Genomic DNA, 23,323 nt, shown 5'->3' on the forward strand with positions numbered 1-23,323 from the left:
TATTATAATATTCATATTTATCACTACATAGCCTAAAATCTGATGAAATAAGCTTTCCCTTTCTTTACAACTATTATAAACATATAATCTTATAATTCCATGTACTTGTTTTTGCAATTTTTAATTTATGATGGTTAATCTTCCCATGTTCGTTAAAGTTTCACCTAATATTTTTTACTGTATTTTTACAATGGTTAATCTTCCCATGTTCGTTAAAGTTTCACCTAATATTTTTTACTGTATTTTTACAAAATATGACTATTTCAAAACATCTTTCATTTACCAAATTCCAGATTATCTTTCCTCCTCATAGTTTCTAGGTTTGGAATCTTTCTTCATTTGTTAAAAATCTTGTTGATGTAATTTATAAGAAAATACATCACATGTACACTATTCCAGAATCCCTAGTCTTCTTACTATACTCTTAACACTATTCACATAAACAGAAAGCACTGTAAAATTTTAATTTTACATTTTCCTTAAATTGATGGTTTAATAGGCTCAAAGTTAATTATTAGGCTAACTGCCTTAATGTGCCATTCTAAGCCAAGCTGGTTTCCTTCCCAAAGGTGAGAGTCTAGCACTGCACCATGTGGCTGTGAGTAAAACACCTTAACCATTATACCAGCTCCCACCCATTTGCTGTATATATATATATATATATATATATATATATATATATATATATATATATATTCTTATTCCTCTATTTTTTAATGTTGTACTTGTCCCTTTGTTCTGTCTTTTATCCTTTTACTAATAGAATTATTTCTTTTCATTTTGTTGTCTCCCAGTATATATCTTCTTCATCAGTTATTTCAGATCCTTATTCTATGTCTTTTTTATTATTTTTTTCTCAATTACTTGTTCTTTTATTTTATGGTTTCTAAAATGTCTTCCACTTGTTCATTTTCTTCTCTTTTTTCCTTTTTCCTTATTCTTATTTTCATTTTTACAATCCATCCATAAATGTCCAATTTTGTTAAATTTATAACATTTCAATTCACATTTTTTCATCATGTCACATTTCCCCACAAATATAACATTTTATTTTATCAGAGCTACTTGTCAAATGTCCTTTTCCATGAAAAATGTTGTAGGTTGTCCTTACTGTTTTATGGCACCCATTTTCCCCACCACATTTGTCATGCTTGGTATATGTTTACATTTTTTTTCTTTTTCTGTTTTTAAAACAATATTGTAATTCCATCCCCCAGTCCATATGTCCTTTCAAAGTCTCTCTTTTCTCCTCTGTTCAGAATTGTATTTGAATTTTCTTTTTTGTTCCCCTGTTAAATGCTTTCATCAAATAAAGATTCGGAGGATTAGAGTCATTCTTTTTTTTCATATTCTTCAAGAAAATTTTCCATTGAAAAACAGTCTCAGATATAATGACACAAAATCTTTCTTTTTTAATAAGAATAAACATTGTTACCTCGTGCATTTACACCTAAAGAAGCTAGTAAATTGTCCCACACTCATACCTGCCCATGTCTTGGTCTTTTTTACTTTGATTCCTTACCACGTACTTCTGTTTGTCATTTTTTGTGCCACTTTCTTTTTCTCTTACTCCCCTTTTGCCATTTTTACTTTCTTTGCAAATGTTTTCCTTTCCATGCCACCGCTATTCTTCAGGATTGTCTCTGCAGCCTCATTTTCTATTTACTTCATAATGTCCACATGAAACATCTCGTTCATTTTCTGGCTCAGTCTGCATTACCATTTCTTTAAGTAAATCATACTACAACCCTCCCGACTGGAGGGTTGTAATTAAACATTCATCATTTGCCAACTCATCTCCATCAAGCGGGTTTCTTTGAAACATCTCCTTAGAATCCTGCACACATTCTCCAGTCTTGATATTGGATTTCTTCTTCGTTTCTTTCACCACTCCATTATCTCCTTCCATCTGCCACCCTGCTTCTTTGGGCCAACTCATGCCTGGAACCGAAGCAGGAAGTGCTCATGCAAAACTGGTCCCCGCTTGCAACAACAACATGTAGAAGAAGTTCCTTGATGCCTTGGCAAAACTTCCCTCATAGTTTAAATACCACATCAAGTCTCCTCTTAAAAGAGGCCATTAGCTTAATGGGACTAAACCAGTCCAAAAAGGATGGATGAATGAATGAATAAATAAATGACTAAATAAATAAATCAGATCTCTGGACTGTGTTAACAGCTCACAGCGAGCATAAACATGTGCTTCCCATTATTTCTTCATTTCCTGTAAGGAGGTATAAGTGCCACCTTTTTTCTAGGCTCACAGTAATTCACAAATTCCTGTCTTATTGCTGCTATTTTGTATTTCTTCATTAATGAACAAGGTACTGAATGCCTTCAAAATGTTTTACGTTGCAGCATGCAGGTGTGTAGCACACTGTGCCTTTCAGGTGTCTCAGCCATTCCAGTCAGTTTAAGATGTGAACTCAGTTTTCAGATCCACATCTTCAACTTTTCTGATAAACTGCTGTGCAGTGACAGAAGTCCTTATTGATGCATTTGGGCCTGTATTTTTTTCATGAAAGTACAAAATACTCTGGAGAGCTTCTCACAAGCTACACAAGTGATCAACAGAATGCTGACTTCACATGGAAGTACCTACATTTCAAACTACAGATTGTTTTTCTGAATAAATGTTGATGACAAACACACCTGTTCACTTCTGACATGGTGCTGCATTTGAAAGTTCACCGATACACTAACAAATAACAGAGGCACTCTGGCTGAGCTGCCATGCTGTGTGATGTCTTTACTGTAACTGCCAACTGCTGAATGACAGATCATGTGACCCTCAATCCCCATGACTATTGGGTATTATTCTTAAAGCTGTACTAACCCATATTATAGATATAGAGGGTATTTAAAAAGACAAGGCAGATAACAAGATCAGCACCGAGGGCAGCCTGTTATGTAATACTGATACCATATTTGCCATTCCAGCTAGAGCTGGACTGAGTTTTCATAGCTCTTTTGTGTGGATTGATTCCTGGAATTTTCCATGTATTGCTAGTGAGAATGTCCCAAAGATTAGCAACATTCAGTTGAGAGTAGAGGGTCTCCATGATAGTTTCAGCTTTGGTAAGTTTTGCAAGGTGTTTTGTCTCAGGTCAGTTCAAAGGTGATAAGTGGTGATATGTATTAGAAAAAGGTCAGTTCAAAGGTGATAAGTGGTGATATGTATTAGAAAACGGAGTCTCCATAGTGTTTTTTTTCTCAAATATTTAAAAAGTTGTTGGGGCTCAGATTTAGAGAGGTAAATAGGAAATACCATTGTAGTAATGATTGCATTGTTAGATGTTGCCTAGAAGAATATTAGATATGATGGGCCGTTTCAAATGAACAGAAAGATTGAAATGATGTAGTTGAGGCCATAGTATTTCTCTAATGCTGAGGCAGGGATGTACTTTGTTTGGGAGACTGAAGGTGAACTTTCTTGTCTTATTGTAGGCTTGTTCAAACTTGGTAAGTTGACCACTATGAAAACTAGTGAAGATGCTACAAGTGTATGGAAGCCTGGGTAGCAGGTATAAATGGACCATAGTTATTTATGTATTTAACATTTGTTTGCTGTGAAAGTCCATCTTGGAACAAAGCCAATTTTCATTGGAGACCCAGAGAGAAACACTCCAGATGCATGTCTTTGTATTTATTTTATTTGTTTGTTTTCCTGGGTGGAACACTGATCCCCATGGACCTTTTTCAGACTCAGCCCGGGAGCAGTGTCTGGTTTAGTGGCTTGTTCAGAGTCACACAGTTTGGCAGTGAAAACTGAGAGAATCAAACCTTGCACCACTGGACCAGAGGAGACCGCTTATTAACAGCTATTTAATCTGAGCTAACTGCCAGACTGCAGTTACACATGCATACTCTGTAATAAAGTGTTTAACTATATAAAAGACTGAGCTTTTGCTCTGGTTTTCATACTTTGTTTTCATACTCTAATCATCAGTGACGTCTAAGAGTTTGATGTTACCTACAACTTCACTTACTGTTCTAGAAGAAGGTTTTTATGCACAGCTCATTAGATATAAAAGGGTCAGATGCATGTACAGAAATGTCTGTGGCCTTAGTTCTCATTGTGTTTAATAATTAACCAGAATGGTATAAGTTATTTGTTTGTCTTTTTAGCTTTTCCTGGTTAGGGGTCGCCACAGCGGAACTCCGCTCCGCTAATGATTGGCAGTAGATTTTTATGGTGCTGAGTTGCCAGCCCGACACCCAACCTTCAGCAAAGGCACATCCATTCACGCATGTCTTTCAGAGGCCACTCAACCATGGGGAGGACATGCAGACTCCACACAGAAGGCAGTCCATCCGAGAATCGAACAGGAGAACCTCTTGCTGTGAGGCAACAACGCTACCGCTGTACCACCGTGGCTTGGTTTAAGTAATCTTCGAATTTAGTGAAAAAGCTTTGCTGATTCCATGTGATAACTGATGGCATTTGAGCAAAGTTAAGTTGAACTGAGCTCTCTGCATACCGTATGAGCTGGACTAGGGAAAAACTGGTACCTATACTCTTGGTGAACACCTTAAAGAGAAGTTATCTCAGACTGGAACCTTGTGGGTTGCCAAAAATAGATCTGAGCATGGGATAGTGTATGTATGCATTACAGTCAAATTCTTGCACTTCTGAATTTACTCCTAAATAGCTTGAAACATGACCTGCCAAGCCCACCATAATCTCTATTCAACCACAGCTTCCAGTCAGGCTTCATCCTTAGGGAAAGGCCAAATGGCTATCAGTCTCCTATAGAGATGACCTATTCCTAAAGTCTTTTGTTTTCAAACTACTTGAACCAGGTTCCTTCCCACCTCTTATAGCCAAACTCCATAATAAAACTACCCTGTGCAATCTCCTTCACTGGACACATAACCCACTCCTTCCTCACCTGCATCACTTCTGTTTTCATCCTCTGTTCTCAGCTGCTGCTTCCCTCTCACATTTACTACTAAAATTAATTCACATTTAATTTTTTGCTTACCTAATGTTATTTACATATTGCATCACTTGTCTGTGGCATAATCTGTATTGTCTATTTATTGAAGTAGTACTTGAAAACAATGTTTTTGTTTTTAATGAGAATTATTACCTGCAGATCGATGGTGTAGCTATGAGCATGTCATGTGCCAATAGCTATGACAACATGGTCCTTGCCCATTGAGAAGAAACCTTGGTTTTGAATATTGTCAAGTTTTCATGTTTTATAGGGTTTTAGCAATGTTTTGTTGATGACCTTTTTATAGTATGAAAGGCTCGGTAAAAGATTTGCAGGATTTTGTGAAATATTTACATAATGCAACCTCTTTTTTGGAGTTTTCACTACACTACTTAGACTCATCCATAGAATTCTTGGATATACAAATTACCAGGTCTTTGGATGGTAAATTTAGCACAGAGATGTTTAGAAAAGAATGCTATAGTAGTAAATTATACATAGACAGAGCATGTATCCTGGCTATATATTCAACAATGTTGTTAAACACCAGGGTATGCAAATTTTGTGGCTAAATGCCACTGATAAGAGTGTAATCTGAGATTTGGGGATGCTCGGCAATAACCTCATAGAGAGATGCTATAAGAAAAGTGAAGTGAATAGGATATTCTCGCAAGTTCTACCCTTAAGAGAAACTAGGGCTAAAACATATTTCTCAGACAAAAACAACACTACCATTGATGTTGCTAACACCAGTAAAAGTAGGAGGTCTGTGAATGCAAGCAATGTTAATCAGGTTATTGGTATTTTTCTCACTGACCAATGTTACTGACAGATGAGAAAATCAGGAATTTAGTAGGTGACATACCCCATTTTTGCTTTAAGAATAAGAAATCCATCAAAAGATTTTTGTGTTATCCCATGAACAACCAGAGTCTTGTATTGTTAAAAGGTAAGATGGGTACCTACCTATGCTCTAAATGGAGTTTTTGAAGTTACATTGATGTGTCCAATTGCTTTTTACTTCCGGATTCAGTGCAGAGGTTTAAATTCAAAGTTAATGCAAACTGTGAGACACACCATATAATATATTTGGCATACTGTATTGTCTGCTGTTTATTTAATGTTGGCAAATATAATAGGAGTTTTAAAGAGCAGATTAGGGAACATCTTCATAGTATTTGGACATATAACACAGTGGCTGCACTGGTGAAACGTGTAGTGGATTATCCCACACATAGCTTCATGTGGATTATCACACATAGCTTCACGTGGATTATCCCACACATAGCTTCACGTGGATTATCCCACACATAGCTTCACGTTTTTGATGATAGAATGTTTATGAAAATGCCTGTTTGGGTGACATCAAGAATGTTACAGAGAGATTGGAACTTAGATGGATTATTAAACTCAGAGCAGATATGGGTTTGGGTTTGAATGACAGTTTGTCACTCAAGCCTGATTTAAAGGCATGCAGTCTACCTAAGTGAACCTAATTGTGATTTTGTGATTTATGCTTGCTTCAGCATTTGAATCAGTAAGCAACCATATCTCTTTTAATTGTTTTTATGTAGAATGTTACAATGTTCATTCTTTATTGTTTTCACATAGCTCATAAGTTTCTTTATATACTTTGTATGATTAAGTAGTACTGTGTTCATTTTTGTTTGCTGTTTTGCTGTGGATTGGATGAACACTAAGTATTTTAATGAATGAGGGCAATATAATGAGATTGGTAGCTCTTATGTGAAGAAGGCTTTTGGATAGACTGATGTTCTTTGTGTTTCACTGTTGCAATCATCACGTGTGGGTTATCCCTGCTGTGGTAGCCCTCGGCCAGCCCGAATACCACAGTCAATGTTTTTCTGCATAGGCTGCTGTCGCTTGTTGACTGATGTCATGTCATCAGTGCTATAAAGCAAGGCAGCCGATGCCATTACATCAGTCTTTCTTGCCATGGTGCCAGTACCAGAAGCAGTTCGCAAGTGTGCCAGTCAGTCACTACCAGAGTTTGAATTACAGCTGAAAATGTCTAAAGTTAAGTACCCCATTGGGGATCCTTTTTTCTTGCAATAACCAATGTCTGGAAAAGTTAACAATTGTCTCACCTGTGGAAAGCAGATCCCACACCGAGACTTCCATTCATACTGTGTCACTTATTTAGTCCCAGATCACGACGTCCCCATTGCCGGTTCTGTGTCCTCTTTAACGCAAGAATCATTTATCGTAGAGCTCTTATTGTAGACAGGTATTTTCGTCTTCCATCTTCGCATTCTGAAATGGCGTCCATCAGCCAACAATCTGTAGACATTCTGAAAAAAACATAGCGATAAAGATAGAGATGGACCACACAAGGCTAAGACTTCCAATGACTCTACCACTAAGCAGGTTGTCAGTTCTCCGGAATTCAGTGAGGTGCTTTCGCAGCCCCTGATGCCCGATACAATATCTATGCAGGCCTCTACCAAGATCCTTTTGGAGTCCATTATGCCACAGAAATCTTTTTCATCCTCTGAGCCTTTGGTTGTCTCTGCCTCGGTTGGGTCCGAAGCTGTGATGCAGGCACCAGCCTCTGAGGAGGCCTTTCGCACTACCGAATCTAGACAAAAAACGAAGTCTTCTCATCCATCTACCATTTCTCTCAGACCAATGGGTACTCTTAGGCCTAGCTGCCAGGCAACTCCTACAAAATCTACCTCTAGCCACCATCTTACTCTTGCTCCACCACCCCAAGCCCAAATGCTTAAAATGGCAGATGATCTTATCTCCGTTATCAGGGGCAGTCAGGCCACAACTTCTAAAAGGAAAAGACACCCTTCTCTTAAAATAATGACAGAACAGGATCCTGAGGAATCTGATTATTCAGATTTTGAAGATGAACAACAACCTCTGACTGCTTATGAGGATTTAGATGCAGAGGAATCCTTTCCTTCTGGCTCCCCATCAGAAGACCTTTCCTTTGGGGAACCCATCACACCCTCAGGGAACATTTCCACTGGGAATCCCAGGACTCCCCCCCCCCCCCCCCGTCTAAGAAAAGACTAAGAGAGTTTCTAGACCTGCCCCAGCACAGACCCCTGGCGATCCCCCCTATCTTAGAAGTGGTGGATGAGGTTTTCCATGAATCCAGCTTAGCCCCTGATGCTCTCCCACCTGCTCCCAGTAAACCTGACAGGCATTACAGAGTACCAGATTCTCACAAATACCTGTACAGAAATCCTGCTACAGACCCGGAGGTCATTACACAGGGACCTAAACGAGCTAAGACTAGCTCTGCTAAGAATCCTTTTCCTTCTGGCAAGGATTAGTATGATACCCAAATATGATGTTTTTTCTTGAATGTCCCAGATTGGTGGAACATACTGTCCCTTAGCGGACTAGGGCATTGTATTGTGACTGGTCCTCGTTTCCTATTGTTTGTGTTCTGTGGACCGTCCTGTGTAGCATTATGCTTTTGCATGTTGTTTTGATGATGGTGGCCCAAGTAAACATGCTGTATTCCAGTGAGTTAGGAAATATAATGTGATTCTCTCGTTTTAATGTGCAGAAGGTTTTTTATAGGCTGTAATAGATTTTAAATATGATGCTTCCTTTTAGAATGCTTTGCTATGGACAAACAAATTATATTTAAGTGAACAAGGGTAATATACTGTGATCAGTTAGTTCTGTTGTACATAAGGTTTTTCATAGGCTGTAATGGTGTCCAGATATGAACTTGATCTTTAGAACACTTCAGAATGATCAACACATTGCATGTTAGTGGACAAGTGGTAAAGCACTGTCATTAATTTACATTCATTTTATGTGTTTCATATATGCCCTATTAGACAGCACTATGCTTTTCACCTGATATTTTGATGGGGGTGGTTTGAGCAAACATTTCTCATTTTATTTATTTATTCGCTTGTTTAATTAATTAATTAATTAGTTATTGACATTTGCTGACTAGGAAAGTCCAACTGGGTCAGAAACCCATTTTCAGTGGAGGCCTGGGGAAAAAAGGTCCACACAGATGCAGACATTATTACATGTTACAGTTGGGTATACACTTTATTTACAATTATAGACATAATACAGTTTAGCAAGTGTACACTTTACATACAATTATAGATATAATACAATTTAACATGTGGATAGATAATTTACAGTCAAAAATGCAATCTAAAATTTTATACATTTATGTATTTATTTATTTATGTATTTAACATTTGTTTATTAGGAAAGTCTGATTTGGAACAAAGCCGATTTTTAGTGGAGGCCTGGGGAGAAATGCTCTACATGCATGTTTTTGTAATGTAAGGGGAAACCAGAACACCCAGAAGAAACCCACATGGATGTAGGGAGGACATGCAGTCTCTGCACAGAAGGCACCCCAGCTGAGAATTGAACCAGAGAACCTCTTGATGTAAGGCACAATCACTGTCCCATCCATAATTATGCATTGCTATAAGGGCAGATTAAGTCATCAGGAATATAATAAACTGTAGTTTTGTTTTGTAGAATTTAAAAAGTAGAAAGTTTAAGTGAGGGTAGTAAGACAGAGGTAGTAAGAGAGTTTTGGATAATAGTATATGTAGGGATATAGAAAGAAGTGGTGAAAGTGTTAGGATGGTGTAAGCATAAGGGGATATTGTAGGGAATATAGGAGTGTAGTAAGATTCACTGAGGAGAGGAGGATGTATAGTTAGATTCACTGATGAGAGGAGGATGTATAGTTAGATTCACTGAGGAGAGGAGGGTGTATAGTTAGATTCACTGAGGAGAGGAGGATGTATAGTTAGATTCACTGAGGAGAGGAGGGTGTATAGTAAGATTCACTGAGGAGAGGAGGATGTTTTTGAAGTGCATTAAGAAAGCTGGAAAGATGAAGAAAGCAGGTACTACATGATAAGATACGAAGCGAGTAGGTGATGAGGGGCAGATGAGAAAGCAGCAAGGGAGGGGAAAAAATAGTCTCTGTTAGATAGTAGAAAGATAGGAATTAAGTGGGTTAGTCTTTAGTCAATGAGCAAGGACAGCTATGAATGCAAAGAAAGTGATTTTTTGTGCAAGTCTGAAGGTCATAAAGGAATCTAAGATACTGATATTTGGCGATAGGCCATTCCATAGTTTTGCAATGGTAAAATGAGTATAGGCCATGACCAGCTGTGGTTTGTATATATTTAAGAGGGTGTTTTTTGTAGCACAGAGATTTCTGGATGGGGTATATGGCTGTAAGATAGGTGTTAAGGTGGGGCAGCTGTCTGGTAATATATATTATTTTGTCTGCTAGAGATAGTTGTACATAATTAAGGTAATGGGGGGATTCTATCCACTTGAGTTCATTGAGGGCATAACAGTGATGCATGTGGTAAGGTGTACCAGTTGCAAAATCAGCTATTTTGTAATAGCGTGATTGCAGCTTATTTTTTTAGAGTTAAGTGGAGGTTGGTGAGAATAGGAACCCATGCAACAAGGAGAGGAGCAAGAAGGTATTGCCAATTGTTTTTTTTTTTTTTTTTTTTGGGTGGGGTTGTCCATGAAATGCTTGTGCCTATAAAGTTTTCCAAGTTTTAAATGTCTTGTTCTGTTAATGGCATTTAGTATATGTTGTTCAAAGGAGAGTTTATCATCTGTGGTGGTACACAATAAATTTGCCTGTGTCAGTTTCTATCTCGGTTTTATTTTGTGAGTATATTTTGAAGTCATACAAAAGTGGTTTTGGTGGGAATAATAATGTTTGTCTTTATTGGGATTAAGTAGTAATTGTGCTTCATTTAGCCAGGTCTCAGTAGATGTGAAGGCATCTTGTGTAATTTTTAGGACATATAAATTATAGGAGGAGGAGGAGCGATAATGGCTGAATTGTCATTATATTGAATGAGTGTGATTTGAAGGTTATTAATGAAAATATTAACAAGCAAAAGTCTAAAAACGGATCTTTGAGTGACTCGTGTTTTGTTAACCTGCTAATGTGACAAATTGGTTTGCCACCTAACACATTGTTGTCTATTAGTTAAGTAATTGGCAAACCAATTTTGGGTAAGTTCAGAGCAGCCTAATTGTTGTAATAGTTTATGATGTTACACTGTATCAAAGGCCTTCGATAGGTCCATTAGGATTACAAACGTTAACTGGCCAAAATTCAAGGCTTTGTTCACAGTATCTGTGAAAGATAATATGCAGTAGTTGTGCTATGTGCTGCACGAAAACCAATTTGGGTGGGTGCAAGGAGATTGTTATCAGAACAATGTTTCAGTGATTGTATGTATATATATAGTTTTCCAATAATTTAGATAAAGGGGAGATGATACAGATGGATCGATAGTTTAATTCACTGTTTTTCCACCCTTGTGTAAGGGGATTACTGTAGATTTTTTCCAGAGTTTAGGGATTTCATATTATGTGATGGATCTATTAATCCAGATGCTAACTGACTAGGCTATTGCATCGGCAGAAAGTTTTAAGTATTGTGATGGAAGGTTATCAGCAGAGAGGGAGCAAGGTTTTAGCTTAAGAAGAAGCTGAGAGGTGGAAATATGTTGTTGAAAAAAAATAGGTGCTGTTGAAATAGCTCTAGAAGTTCCCTGGTGATGGGAGGTGTTACTGCTGGTACTGCTGTTAGCTGATTCAGGTGGAACTAGATTTTCACTGGAACTGAAGTTTGTGTTTGGTGTAGAGTAGTTTACTAGTTTAAGTATATTATCTATGAAATGGGAGTTAAACATGTCAGCTATTGCAGATGGATTTTTATCGGGGCCTGGTGAAGGGTTTTGTATGGACCCAGGAGTGCTGAGATAGTTTTCCAACATTTTTGAGGGTTGTTGATTTAGCTGGATAACTGTTGAGAGAAGTGTTTTTTCTGTCAGCAATGAGTAGTTTTTCTGCTTTTTTGTAGCTGCTTTTATATAAGTAGATTGGTCTCATTTTTGTTCTTATGCTAGTCTTTCCAGGCTTGGTCTCTAGTCTGTAATATTTGTTTTGTGGCTTTAGTTAGCCAGGGTGCATGGTTTATTTTGGTTCTTTTGCTACAGAGAGGGGCTAAGCTATTAAGAGTATCTAAGAAGACTTTGTTGAACTGGTTAATAGCATCATCCAATGGTGATGTTTTTGATGACGACCAGTTTATTGTTTAAATTGTTTATAATGTTTGTAAGGTATTATTGAATAGTTGATTGAATTTGGTTAGATTTCTTGAAATCTTATAGGTATGAGGTTTAGGATCCCGTGGGGGGGGGGGGGGTCTGTAGGTGTATGCTGGTAAATGGTCACAAAGGGATTTTGAGAGTGTGCTGGAACTGGAATATCTATGGGGATCTGCCTCCAAGAATCAGTCTAGGTTTGCACCTAGGTGATTATTATTTTGCATTTTGGTGGGGGCAGCGATGAGCTGAGTAAAGCCGTGAAGGTTAATGCTACTCATTGGGGAGTCAGTGATGAGATTTTGCCAGTTGATATTTGTATCACCCATAATAATAATTTCATTGGTAATATTGTTGGTAGCCCAGGAAATGAAGTTTTCTAGTGTTGGAAAGTAGTTTTGGCCAGGAGGTATATAGACTACTGCAATACATATTTGTTTAGAATTATTTACTTGTAAATATGCAAAGAGAATGTCTGCATTACTAAACGAAGCGACAGCTCGGGAGATTGGAGGTATAGTGTAGGTGTTACGTCTGATTTTTATGGGGTCTGTCATTTCTTAAAATATTGTATCCCAAAGGGACTATTTCTGGGGTCTATATTAGAATCACGAACATTCACAATGTCGAATCAGACATTGTCGACATGTAAACAGCGAAACCGCAGAACATCGAAGAGGTAAATGGAAATCTCTGCGAAGGGAGATCTCCACTTACTTCAATGTAGTATGGTCTCTGAGTTGGAATATTTAAGTAGCGGGGGTGTGGGGGGTGCAGGGTGGCTTGCCCCCTTGCTTAAAGCAAGTAGGTCTGTTTTTGACTTTTTGCAATGTTTTTATTAGGTGTTCAATATTACTGGACTTCGAAGATATGTTGTCGATCATATCGTATTCAAAGTTCAATAACTTCGAGCATCTAATATAAAACCCTATTTCTGTATCTTGAATATGTGGTTTTAACCAAGGTTCAGTAACTGCTACTGTATCTGGAGAGTATTGTGTAAGCATGAGTGAAATTCAGTAATTTTATTACAGATACTACATATGTTTAATGATATTAATATATAATAAAGTTTGAGGAGATAGTTTATGAGATGGCAAAATAGGGTACTTTTAGCATTACACTTGAAGATTATGTAAGGTTTCTTCCTTTCCGATTACCCAGGTACTCTAAATTTTTGTATGTAAGGTTTTAGTTTGGGTTTGTTGGAGGTGGAAAGGAATTTGATTTTAGTGAGGTGAATATAGTTGTATTCAATTAGGCTTGCAGTTGTTTAAGAGAAACTATCTATGTGCACATCAAAAGGTTTGGCCTGAATGGATGTTTTTACAGGTACAGCTATTAGAGAGCATTTGAGGGAGGTAACTTGTATAAGTATACTTAATGAGGTAACGAGAGATATTGTGAAAATAATAGAATGTTAGGGAGAAAGCATAGTGTTATGTGATATGATATCGTATTAGGTATGGGAGAAGAGAGGGTAGAAAGAGATAGATTTGTAAGTAGTTGTATAGTGGTTAGAGTAAAGATAGATTAAATTGGGTAAAGAGATTTATATTATTGGGATAACGACCTATAGGAAAATAGATTGATTGATAAGTAATTAGAATTCCTTGGATGTTAATAGAGTGAGGTAGGAAGCTGAGTTTGTATTAGATGGTGATGGTGAGGGGGAGGAGTTATGGTAATTATAAATGCAATTTATTTGGGGGTGGAATGAGCCCAAGCAAAGATGCAAAGGTTGGTTTAATGTATGAGGCAGTTTGGGATGGTTGGTTTGCCTCAATGCACAGTAGCTCTTTCACAGATTGTGTAAAGTGTAGGCATTTTGTTTGTTTTCTGGATGCCTTGAACTCAAGGAACATATATCTTACTTTAGTGAATGAGGTTAGCACGCTGTTATTTGTTCACATTTCTAGTGTGTACATTGTCAGACAGCACTATGCCCTAATACAATGTTTTGATTGTGACTGACTGAGTGGACCCTTTGCATATTAATGGATGAGGCAACGTACTGTGATCGGGTCACTTCAACATGTAGAGTATCAATGATCGGCTGTATTGCAATTTAATACGAGGTTTCCACCTTGAAATGACTGCATCCAAGGAATGCATTTTATTCCAATGAATGAAAACAACATGCCGTGATTGGTTTATTTTAAGATGTACAGTGTTGTTGATAGGTTGTAATAGTATTCTGTCATGGCGTTCACTCTCTGAATGTTCCAGATTTGACAATTACATTGCATTTTAATGAATGAGAGAATTGTATTGTGATTGGTTGTTTTAGTGCATATAGGTTTTTTGATGGATTGTTATTTCTTTTAAATGTTATGTTGACTGTTAATGGTCTGAAGAAGCGGTCATTCTGATTGTGAAAGTGCTAACCTTTCAATAAATATTTTACTTCAAAGATTCAGTCGTGTGTCAGTTTAATCCTGATTTGTCTTGCTTCATTGCCGATATTATTTGGAGGATTTAGCCCTTGGTTGTATTTTTGCTATTTGGATATATGTTTGTAAAAAGTAGTATGAAATATAAAGAAATAGAGAAGGTAAAATATAAGTAAATGTAATGAAAGATCAAATCGTTATTTTCTGGATTGTAAAAAAGAATGATGATTTTTGGAAATAATTGATTAAAAGTTCTCTAATCCTAATAAGGTAACCCCCCTGTGTTTTATGTACAAACGTGTCTGCTATATAATATATATGTACGTGTCACTTCCAAATTGCATGACACATGTCTCTTTCGACAGAGTCTGGTCTGTTTGGTGTTCCCCTGTCACTACTGTTAGAAAATGATCAGAGAAGGCAACCAGAAGTAAAGGTCCCACTCGTTTTTCAAAAGGTAAGTTCTTACAACAGGTCTGCAGTTTTAGAACTAACAGCTGATAGTTAAGATTGCAGACTTTAATGTAACTGAGAAGAAAGTGTACCAGAGTGTAATTAACAATTTTATATTAACTAAGCATAGCAAGTGATTTATGCAGAGCTATAGCAGACCTTGTGTTTCTTCCAGTGCTAAATTTTAAGTAAATATTTGTGTACTGAGAATAATAAGTAGTCCTTTCAGTGATCCAGAAGACCTAAAATCAATATGGTGCTTATAGTGTCCAGGTGGAGATAATGAAGTTCATTGATTTTGAACATTATCAAGTGACTTGTAGAAATTCTGTTGTTTTTCCTGTCATAAATCAAAGAAAGTATATGGAGTTCTCTGCCACAACTTTATTGTCATCTCTTTGTGAGGTAAATGTTTAAGTTTGACACTAGTAAATTTTAACAGTTTGCCTTACATATGTATTACAAATTTAAAGAGATAATATTATTTTAGTACATCATTACAACCTTTGCCATTTTTTTATTTTTTAATTTTCCGCCCCTAAATGCCTATTTGTGTCATTTTTGCTTGCAAAATCAAATGCTTTATCAGAGTTTTTCAACAACTGTAAAAATTAGGGATGACAAAAATAATTCATCTGTGTATTCATTTATTAATTCTCATTGTATAATGCTAACTTTGCATGTTCAGAGTCAAGGGTCAGCTGTAGCCAATCCCAGCTTTCAGTATCTGTAAAGTAGATAACTAATCAGAATCTTCACAAGACAGACACATTAACATACAGTCTGTCTCTCTCTCGTATGTATGCATATGGACATACACACACACACACTTACCAAAAGTGTACCTATGGGCAGTAAAGTCTCACCACTTCACCCAAGTGCATGTTTTTGGGGAAGTTGGGAGGAAGCCACAGTGCCCAAGGAAACCCACACAGATACCAGGAGGACAAAAAACGTCACACTGAAGAGGAACCCCAGCGAAGAATTGGACCTAGCAACTAAGAGCTAGACTGTATCTTTCAGACCTAACTTTTTCATCTGAGGTGTTCTACTGTCTGTATGCAGATGACCTGAAATTGGGTAAAATGATTACATGTATTACAGGTAAGGCTAAATTGACCATTTGGGCACAGGATAATAATATGCTGATAAATACATCAAAAACTAAGCATACAAGATTTGGGAGACATAAATTGAAAGGTGAATATTTAATATAGCACACAGTGATTGAAACTGTAGACTCATTTAAGGACCTGGGTATCCGGGTAGATTCAGTTATGAGTTTTTCTAATCATATCAACCAATTGGTTAATGATAGTTACAGAACTATAAGTTGTATAAAAAGATTTATAAAGTCTAGGAAATCAAAATACAGATATCTAAGAGTAGTTCTTATTCAGGTATATAGGGCATTTAGGGACAACTACCTCTGGGAATGTTTGGGGTTATCAAAAAGTACTAGAGAGTCATCAGACAACCTGTGTAGAAGATTCTATAGGAATGAGAAGTGTACTAATTGGTTCTCTGACAGAGTAGCTGATGATTGGAACAGACTACCAAATTACATTAAAGCAAGTACTAGTTTAGATATTTTAAGAACAGCCTGGACATTTATTATGAGAACAAGTGTTTTGGTGTATTGGCAAGCACGTAGGTAAGAGCTGTCAGGCCTAAGTATTGTTTACTGCATCAGTGTGCTGCCTGACTGCCAAAACAAAAAGGTAAAATATTTGGTGCACAGTGATTTAAAGGAATTGAATACACAAGCAGGGCAGGAAGAATCCATAGGGGTAATAGGGGTAATAGCTGATAATATGATCAGTGACCCTTGTCATCATTATAACTTCAACTGTAACTGATTTTAACACTTGTTTTAATTCATAAATGTTTAAATCTGTATGAGAAGCCTAGCAGTTCCTGTTATGAATATTTTATGTATATTTTCTTCTGAAGTTATACATTTGCACATTAACACAAGCATCAGCTTTTGTTTGGTAACTGACAGGGTAAATAATGATGTTATGCCAGGCAAGTGTTACAGAGACAGAAGAGAGATGAATTCCAATATTTAGGAGAACAAATCTTAACTGAAGATTTCATTTAAGCAGTCGTTCAGGAATTGTTACTAGAGTACTTAAGAGTAATCACAGTATCTTCCTAACAACAGAGTATTACTGTTGAGAGAATATTTAAAGATATATTGATCCTTGTTCATGTGAATGCCATCTCTACACTGCAGGCTGATTTAAATGTTGGCTGAAATTCTTTTTCTTTGTCAGCTGTCTTGATGTCATCATTTAAGCTGGTTGCATACATTAGGAAGAATTACAATGTACAAAAATGAAAGGCAAATAGCCTTGGTACTCTTCACAAATATTTCAAGCAGCTACGTGAAATAACATTTAGTACAATACAAAACCCACATTTGTATCTTTCCCAGACTGTCATGTTCCCAGATAAATTCTTGAAAGTCCACTATAGAACATATCAGACTGGTGTAATGTAAAGCTGAAACCAGACAATGCATGGGCTATTCCCACCTTTATGTCCATCAAATGAAGATGGAAAAGCACCTTCCTTCTTATGTCTTAAGCCACTGGTCTGCATGGAAGTATCCCAAAAAATGTGATAAAAAGGTTCTAGAAGGGTAGCAAGTTTGCATTATATTGATCATTGTCTGCTGTCTGTATGAAGCAAATCAAGGTTTTAGGACTCGAAGTTCAGATGTTGGAACTTTAGAAGTATATTTAATTGTTTACATTTGAGACTGGCTTGTGTATCTTGCTTATTTAGTTTATTAATTGTATTTTTAAAATCCACCAAACAATTGTTTTATAAGGGTGATTCAGGGAGAAGAACTCCAAATATCTACATAAGAGTAATGAAGAGTAATGAATGTTAACAACTGCAAAGGTGCACTTAATGGCATCATATTTTTTTTAATAGGTTCATAGATAGGTACTAGGCTATCGGCCCAAGGGCCTATATAAGCCTAGCCAGCAAGGTTCCATAGCTTATGCCACCCAAGAAAGTTATTTTCCTGTGCCACTGTCCAGCAGAGACACAGAAGTGATCCCTGGGGTGTATTTCCTATTTCCCATCAACTCCTCAATATTTTTCTTAAAGAGTGCTAATAAAAAACGTTGCTTGACATTGATGGGTAGCTTGCTCCAGAGTATAGGAATTCTCTGGGACAGGAATCTATCCCTCCAATATGTCCTGTTTATTGTAGTGACAAGGTTTAGGTCCCTATAGCGTGTAGCTCGGAGAGATTGGGATTTCTTTAGGTGTAGTATAGGTTCATAGGTAGGTACTGGGCTATCTGCCCGAAGGCATATATTAGCCCAGCTACATTGTGCAGTATTCACCGCCCCTTTGGTTAGTTCCCTAGGCCCTTGATCTAGCAGTTAGTACCCTTGGCCCCTATCTAGTAGACCTGTTGGTATGATCCCTGGTGTGAACTTTCTGTTACCCATCCACTCGTCAAGGTTCCTCTTGAAAAGTGATAGTGAGGGGCTCTGTCTTATGTAGATCGGGACTTTGTTCCATAGCAAAGGAAGTCTTTGCGAAGGGAATGTATCCCTCCAGCATGTTCTATTCATTGTTCTGAGGTTTATATCCCTAGAGTGTGTAGCTCGAGTGGATTTCGTTTTGCTAAGATGAAGCACGTTCAACAGTTCTGGGTTGGACATGGCTCTGTATGTTAGACAGAGATCGCCTCTGAGAAGGTGGTATGCAACAGAGAAAAGCCTTAGTTTTTTTCAATCGTGCTGCGTAGGGCAACTGTTTGAGGTCAGTAATCCTCTTAGTGGGGTACCTCTGTGGTCTCTCGAGCTGCTGGAGATGCCTAGCCAGGTACATACCAATTGGTGCATTGTACTCAGTAATGGGTCTGATGAGGGAAGAGTATAGGGGCACCATTACATCCTTAGATCTTGATGCGAACCCTTTTGTGATCAGATGGGTCACATAGAAGGATTTTCTAACCACCTTGGCAATATGGTTATCAAAGGAAAGCTGACTATCTGCTTGGGTCCCTAGATCCCTTATTACTACTTCAGATTTCAGGGTGTTACCTCCTATGTTGTTGTTCGCTGGTACTCTGTTTTCTCCAAAGGGGATTACTACACATTTTTTAGCATTTAGCTTGAGACCATGGCTTTGACACCATGCATCAGTCTCATTAAGGCCCTTCTGGAGGATATCCATGTCAGCTGGAGACTCTATTATAGCACCCAGTCATTCGCAAACTTGGTCAGCCACAGCCCTTCAGCTGTGTCCAACAACTCTGGGTTTGACATAGCTTTATATGTTAGGCAGAGATCACCTCAGAGTAGGCGATATGCTACAGAGTAAAGCTGGAGTTTTTTGAGGCGGTCAGTGTAGGTTATTTGTTTGAGGCCAGTAATCCTCTTTGTGAGGTACTTCTATGGCCTTTCCAGCTGCTGCAGATGTCTTGTGAGGTATATTCCAAAAGGGGCATTGTACTCTATAATGGGTCTAATGAGTGATGAGAACCATTTTATGATGAGGTGTGCCACGTAGAAGGACTTCCTGACTACTGTGGCGATGTGACTATCAAAGGAGAGACTACTGTCCACCTGGGTCCTAAGGTCTCTTATCACACATTCAGTGTTAAGTAGATTGCTGCCTATGTGGTAGTTCATGGGTACAGAGTTTTTACCAAAGGGGATGGCACTCTATTTTTTGGCATTGAGCTTGAGGCCATGGCTCTGACACCAGGCATCTGTCTCTGTGACGCCCATCTGTAGGATGTCCACATCATTTGGGGACTTGACTATGGCTCCTAGTTTGCAGTCATCTGTGCACTTTGTTAGCCAGAGGCCTTCTGCATTAGCCTGTACTTCAGAGAAGTAGATACCAAACAGGAGAGGTCCCAGGACGGAACCCTGTGGTACTCCACTTGTCACTGCTTTGAGGTCAGATTTGGAGTCTGCAACTTTTACATTGTGGGTTCTGTCAGAGAGCCAGTTGGAAACTCATCTTGTGACATAGGGATTTATACTTAGTTTAGTAAGTTTAGCTGTAATTCCAGAGTGGGGGATGGTGTCGAAATTCTTGGCGAGGTCAAGATAGGCTGTGTGAACCACCTTACCCACATCCACACCTTTGGTGACTGCCTCAAAGAAGTCGATCAGGTTCAGGAGGCATGATCTGCCTTTCACAAACCTGAACTGGGTGGGATCCAGAGTTTGGAGGTTACCAATGTCTTTGTTTATGAGTTCCATGATGATACGTTCCATGGCCTTGCAGACCAGGCTCGTCAGGCTAATAGGTCAATAGCTCCTGGGATCAGTGGTGGCTCCCCCTTTGTGGAGTGGGATAACTGTTGCTGTGCGCCATTCAGCGAGGCTATTATTGAACATGGTGATTAAGTGGGGAGCCAGTTCATTCTGAAGTTCGTGTAAAACGCAGCCTGGGATGTTGTCCGGTCCCATGGATGCTGTGTTTTTCGCTTTAGAGAGTGCAGCTTTTACCTGCATATTTGTGATTACAGGGACTCTGCATTCTTCCTGTATAGATAATGGGCCCTTTAGGGGGTGAGAGGGGAGTAAAGTTAGCACTGAACCGATCTGCCAGGATATTGGCAATATCAGTTGGTTCTGTAATTTTTGTGCCTTTGTGCTGCAACTCAGAGCAGATCTGGGTGTTGCCATCTAGATTCTTGACATAGCTATAGAATGCTTTGTGGTTGTCTTTGAATTTAGTGGCAATTTTGTTTTCGTAGATAGCTTTGGAGGATCTGATAAGGGATTTCAGCTTCTTACTGAGGCTGACCAGGGACCTCCTTCACTCATGGGATTTTACTCTCTTTTGCAACAGTTTCTTCCTTCTGTTGTACAGTTTGTTTATGGCAGGGGACCACCAGATTGGCTTCCTTTTTTTGGAGGATAGCATCTTGGTTCTGTTTGGGATAGCATGATCCATGCACTCGTGTAAGTGCTTATAGAGTGCATTTGTGTAGGATTCAGCAGTTGTAACTGTATTGTCCATCTGCATGGGTGCCATGAAGTTCACCACTTCTGTCTTAAGAAGCATGAAGTTGGCTTTGGAGAAGTTTTTTACTGTGATTTCCTTAATGAGGGGTGGGGGCGGGATGCGGATATCTAGAGTGATTAGCTTATAGTCGGATCTGACCAACGAGGAGTTGACTTCAAGTGTGGAACACCGGTCACTCATGTTGGTAATGACTAGGTCTAGGATATTGTTGCCCCTGGTGGGGGTGTGGATAAGTTGATCTAGGGCATTGGAGTTTATGAATTCCAGAAAGCAATGAGCTAAGGAGTTGGTACATGAGTAGTTTTCCCAGTTAATGATGGGGTAGTTGAAGTCGCCCATTATTAGGGTGTTTGGTTGAACCCTAATATTTTCCAGTACATCAAGAAAAGAGGAGTGGGAATCCTGGGGCATGGTGGGGGATCTGTAGCAAGCTACAATTTGGATTGCAGTTTTGCCCAGAGTTAGTTGCACTTGGATAACCTCGGATGCATTATGCTGAGAAACTAGCCTGGAGATGTTCTTCGTGTTTCACTGTTGCAGTCATTACATTTGGGTAATCTGCTGACAGGTTGCCCTCAGTCAGCCTGAATTACAAAGTCTTTGGTCCTGCATTGGTTGCTGTCTTCTCTTCCATGATGTCAGGTTGTCAGGGGTATAAAACATGCAGCCGATGCCATTTTCTTCAGTCTTTCTTGCTGCGCGGTGCCCGAAGCAGAAGCATTTCGCAAGTACCGGTCGGCCGGCTACTGAAATATTCACGTTTGAGTTTCAGAACCGAAGTTTTCAATAAAGCGAAGTACCCCATTGGGGAAACTTTCTTCTTGCTTTTTACCGATGTCAGAAAAAGTTAATAATTGTATTACTTGTTGGAAGCAAATACATCATAAGGATTTCCATTTATACTGTATTCCTTGCCTAGGCCCTGACCACAACGTGCCTGGCTGTCGGTTTTGTGCTAGATTTAACCAATGCATTATTAAGCGTCGGCATATTTTTGCATCTAAGTATTTTGGAAACAGATTTAACTACCCAGAGATGTCATTGGATAGCAATCCGACTACCGGAGTACATAAAAAACACAAAGAAAAGGTCAGAGAAAGGCAGTCGAGATCCAAAACCAACGATGAAGCTTCTCCTAAGCCAGTTGCCGGTACTCAGTGAGGCGCTTTCGCAGCCCCTGATACCCGCTACCTTCGAGTCACAGGCCACTACCCGCACCCATGTGGAGTCAGGCATGCCACAAGATACTCAAGGTATTGGATCGACGGATGTATCTCCCTCAGATGAGTCCGGAGCTGCTGAGCAGGCACCGGCTTCTGAGGGTGTATTCAGACCTCAACATTTTTACATCAAACCGACGAAAGCTGCAAAACCAAAGGCAAAGACACCTTCTAAAACTAAAAAACTGACACCTGAGCCACGTGCACAGGCCTCTATGCCTTAAAAACAGATGATCAAAATGGCTGATGACCTTATTACCTTGATCAGGGGTACCCATCCCCCTCCAGATAAGAGGCCTAGGCAAGACACTGACTATGAATCTTCAGATCAGGTTTCTATTTCTTCTGATTCCTCTTCTGATCAGGAATTATCTTTACCTCCCTATGAGGATTCTGATGCTGAGGAGTCTATTCCATCTGCATCTCCTCCTGAGGATTATTCATTTGGAGAAACCTTGCATACTTTAAGGGAGCATTTTCACTGGGAGAGTCAAGACTTCTCAGAATCAAAAAAGAGGCTCAGGGACTTCCTCCTTCTCCCTTAGCACAAGCCTTTAGCCATTCCCCCTGTGTTAGACATTGTGTATGATGTTTTTTCGGAGTCAAGCCTGACCCCTGATTCTTTACCTCTGGCTCCCAGTAAGCCTGACAGGTATTACAGGGTCCCTGACTCTCATAAATTTTTATTTAGAAACCCTGCTGCTGATCCTGAAACTATTTCACAGGTTCCTAAGGGAGTTAAGGCCTCAACAGCAAAAACCCTACCCCCTCTGACAGAGATTCCAGGGCGCTGGACAGATGGGGAAAAAAGGTTTATACATCTGCAACCTTGGCAATCAGGGCCTTAAACTGTCGATTTCATATGCTTAAGTACCAACAACATGTTATGGGATTGCTGAAACAGAAAATTATGTTGATTTCAGAATGTGCAGAAAATAAGGAATTGTAGGAATTATTTCATGCAGCTGAAAAAGTTGGAAAGCATACTTTGCAATGTGGGTTTGATTCTTTAGAGGCCTCCTGCAGGGCCGCAGTTACTGGATCTGTGATTAGGAGGCATGCCTGGTTAAAGGAACAAAATTTGCCTGATCATGTTAAAGCTAAATGACTAGATGCACCTTTACAGCATGATTCTCTGTTTGGAATTAAGGCAGAAGAAGTTTTAAAGAAAATGG

General features: G+C 38.8%; 1 protein-coding gene across 2 annotated transcripts in view; it reads left to right on the forward strand.

Moving 5' to 3' along the window:
* The window catches only part of ARHGAP28 (Rho GTPase activating protein 28), a 1,230,114-nt gene that overhangs the window by 811,483 nt on the left and 395,308 nt on the right, over positions 1-23,323 (forward strand). For both annotated transcript variants that reach the window (XM_044066513.1, XM_044066514.1), the window contains exon 7: positions 14,820-14,911. In XM_044066513.1, coding sequence (XP_043922448.1) covers positions 14,820-14,911 — 92 coding nt within the window. The remainder of the gene's footprint in view (positions 1-14,819; positions 14,912-23,323) is intronic.

This window comes from Protopterus annectens, chromosome 3.part1 (assembly GCF_019279795.1).
Source record: "Protopterus annectens isolate FY-2018-M chromosome 3.part1, PAN1.0, whole genome shotgun sequence".
Classification (NCBI taxonomy): Eukaryota; Metazoa; Chordata; order Ceratodontiformes; family Protopteridae; genus Protopterus; species Protopterus annectens.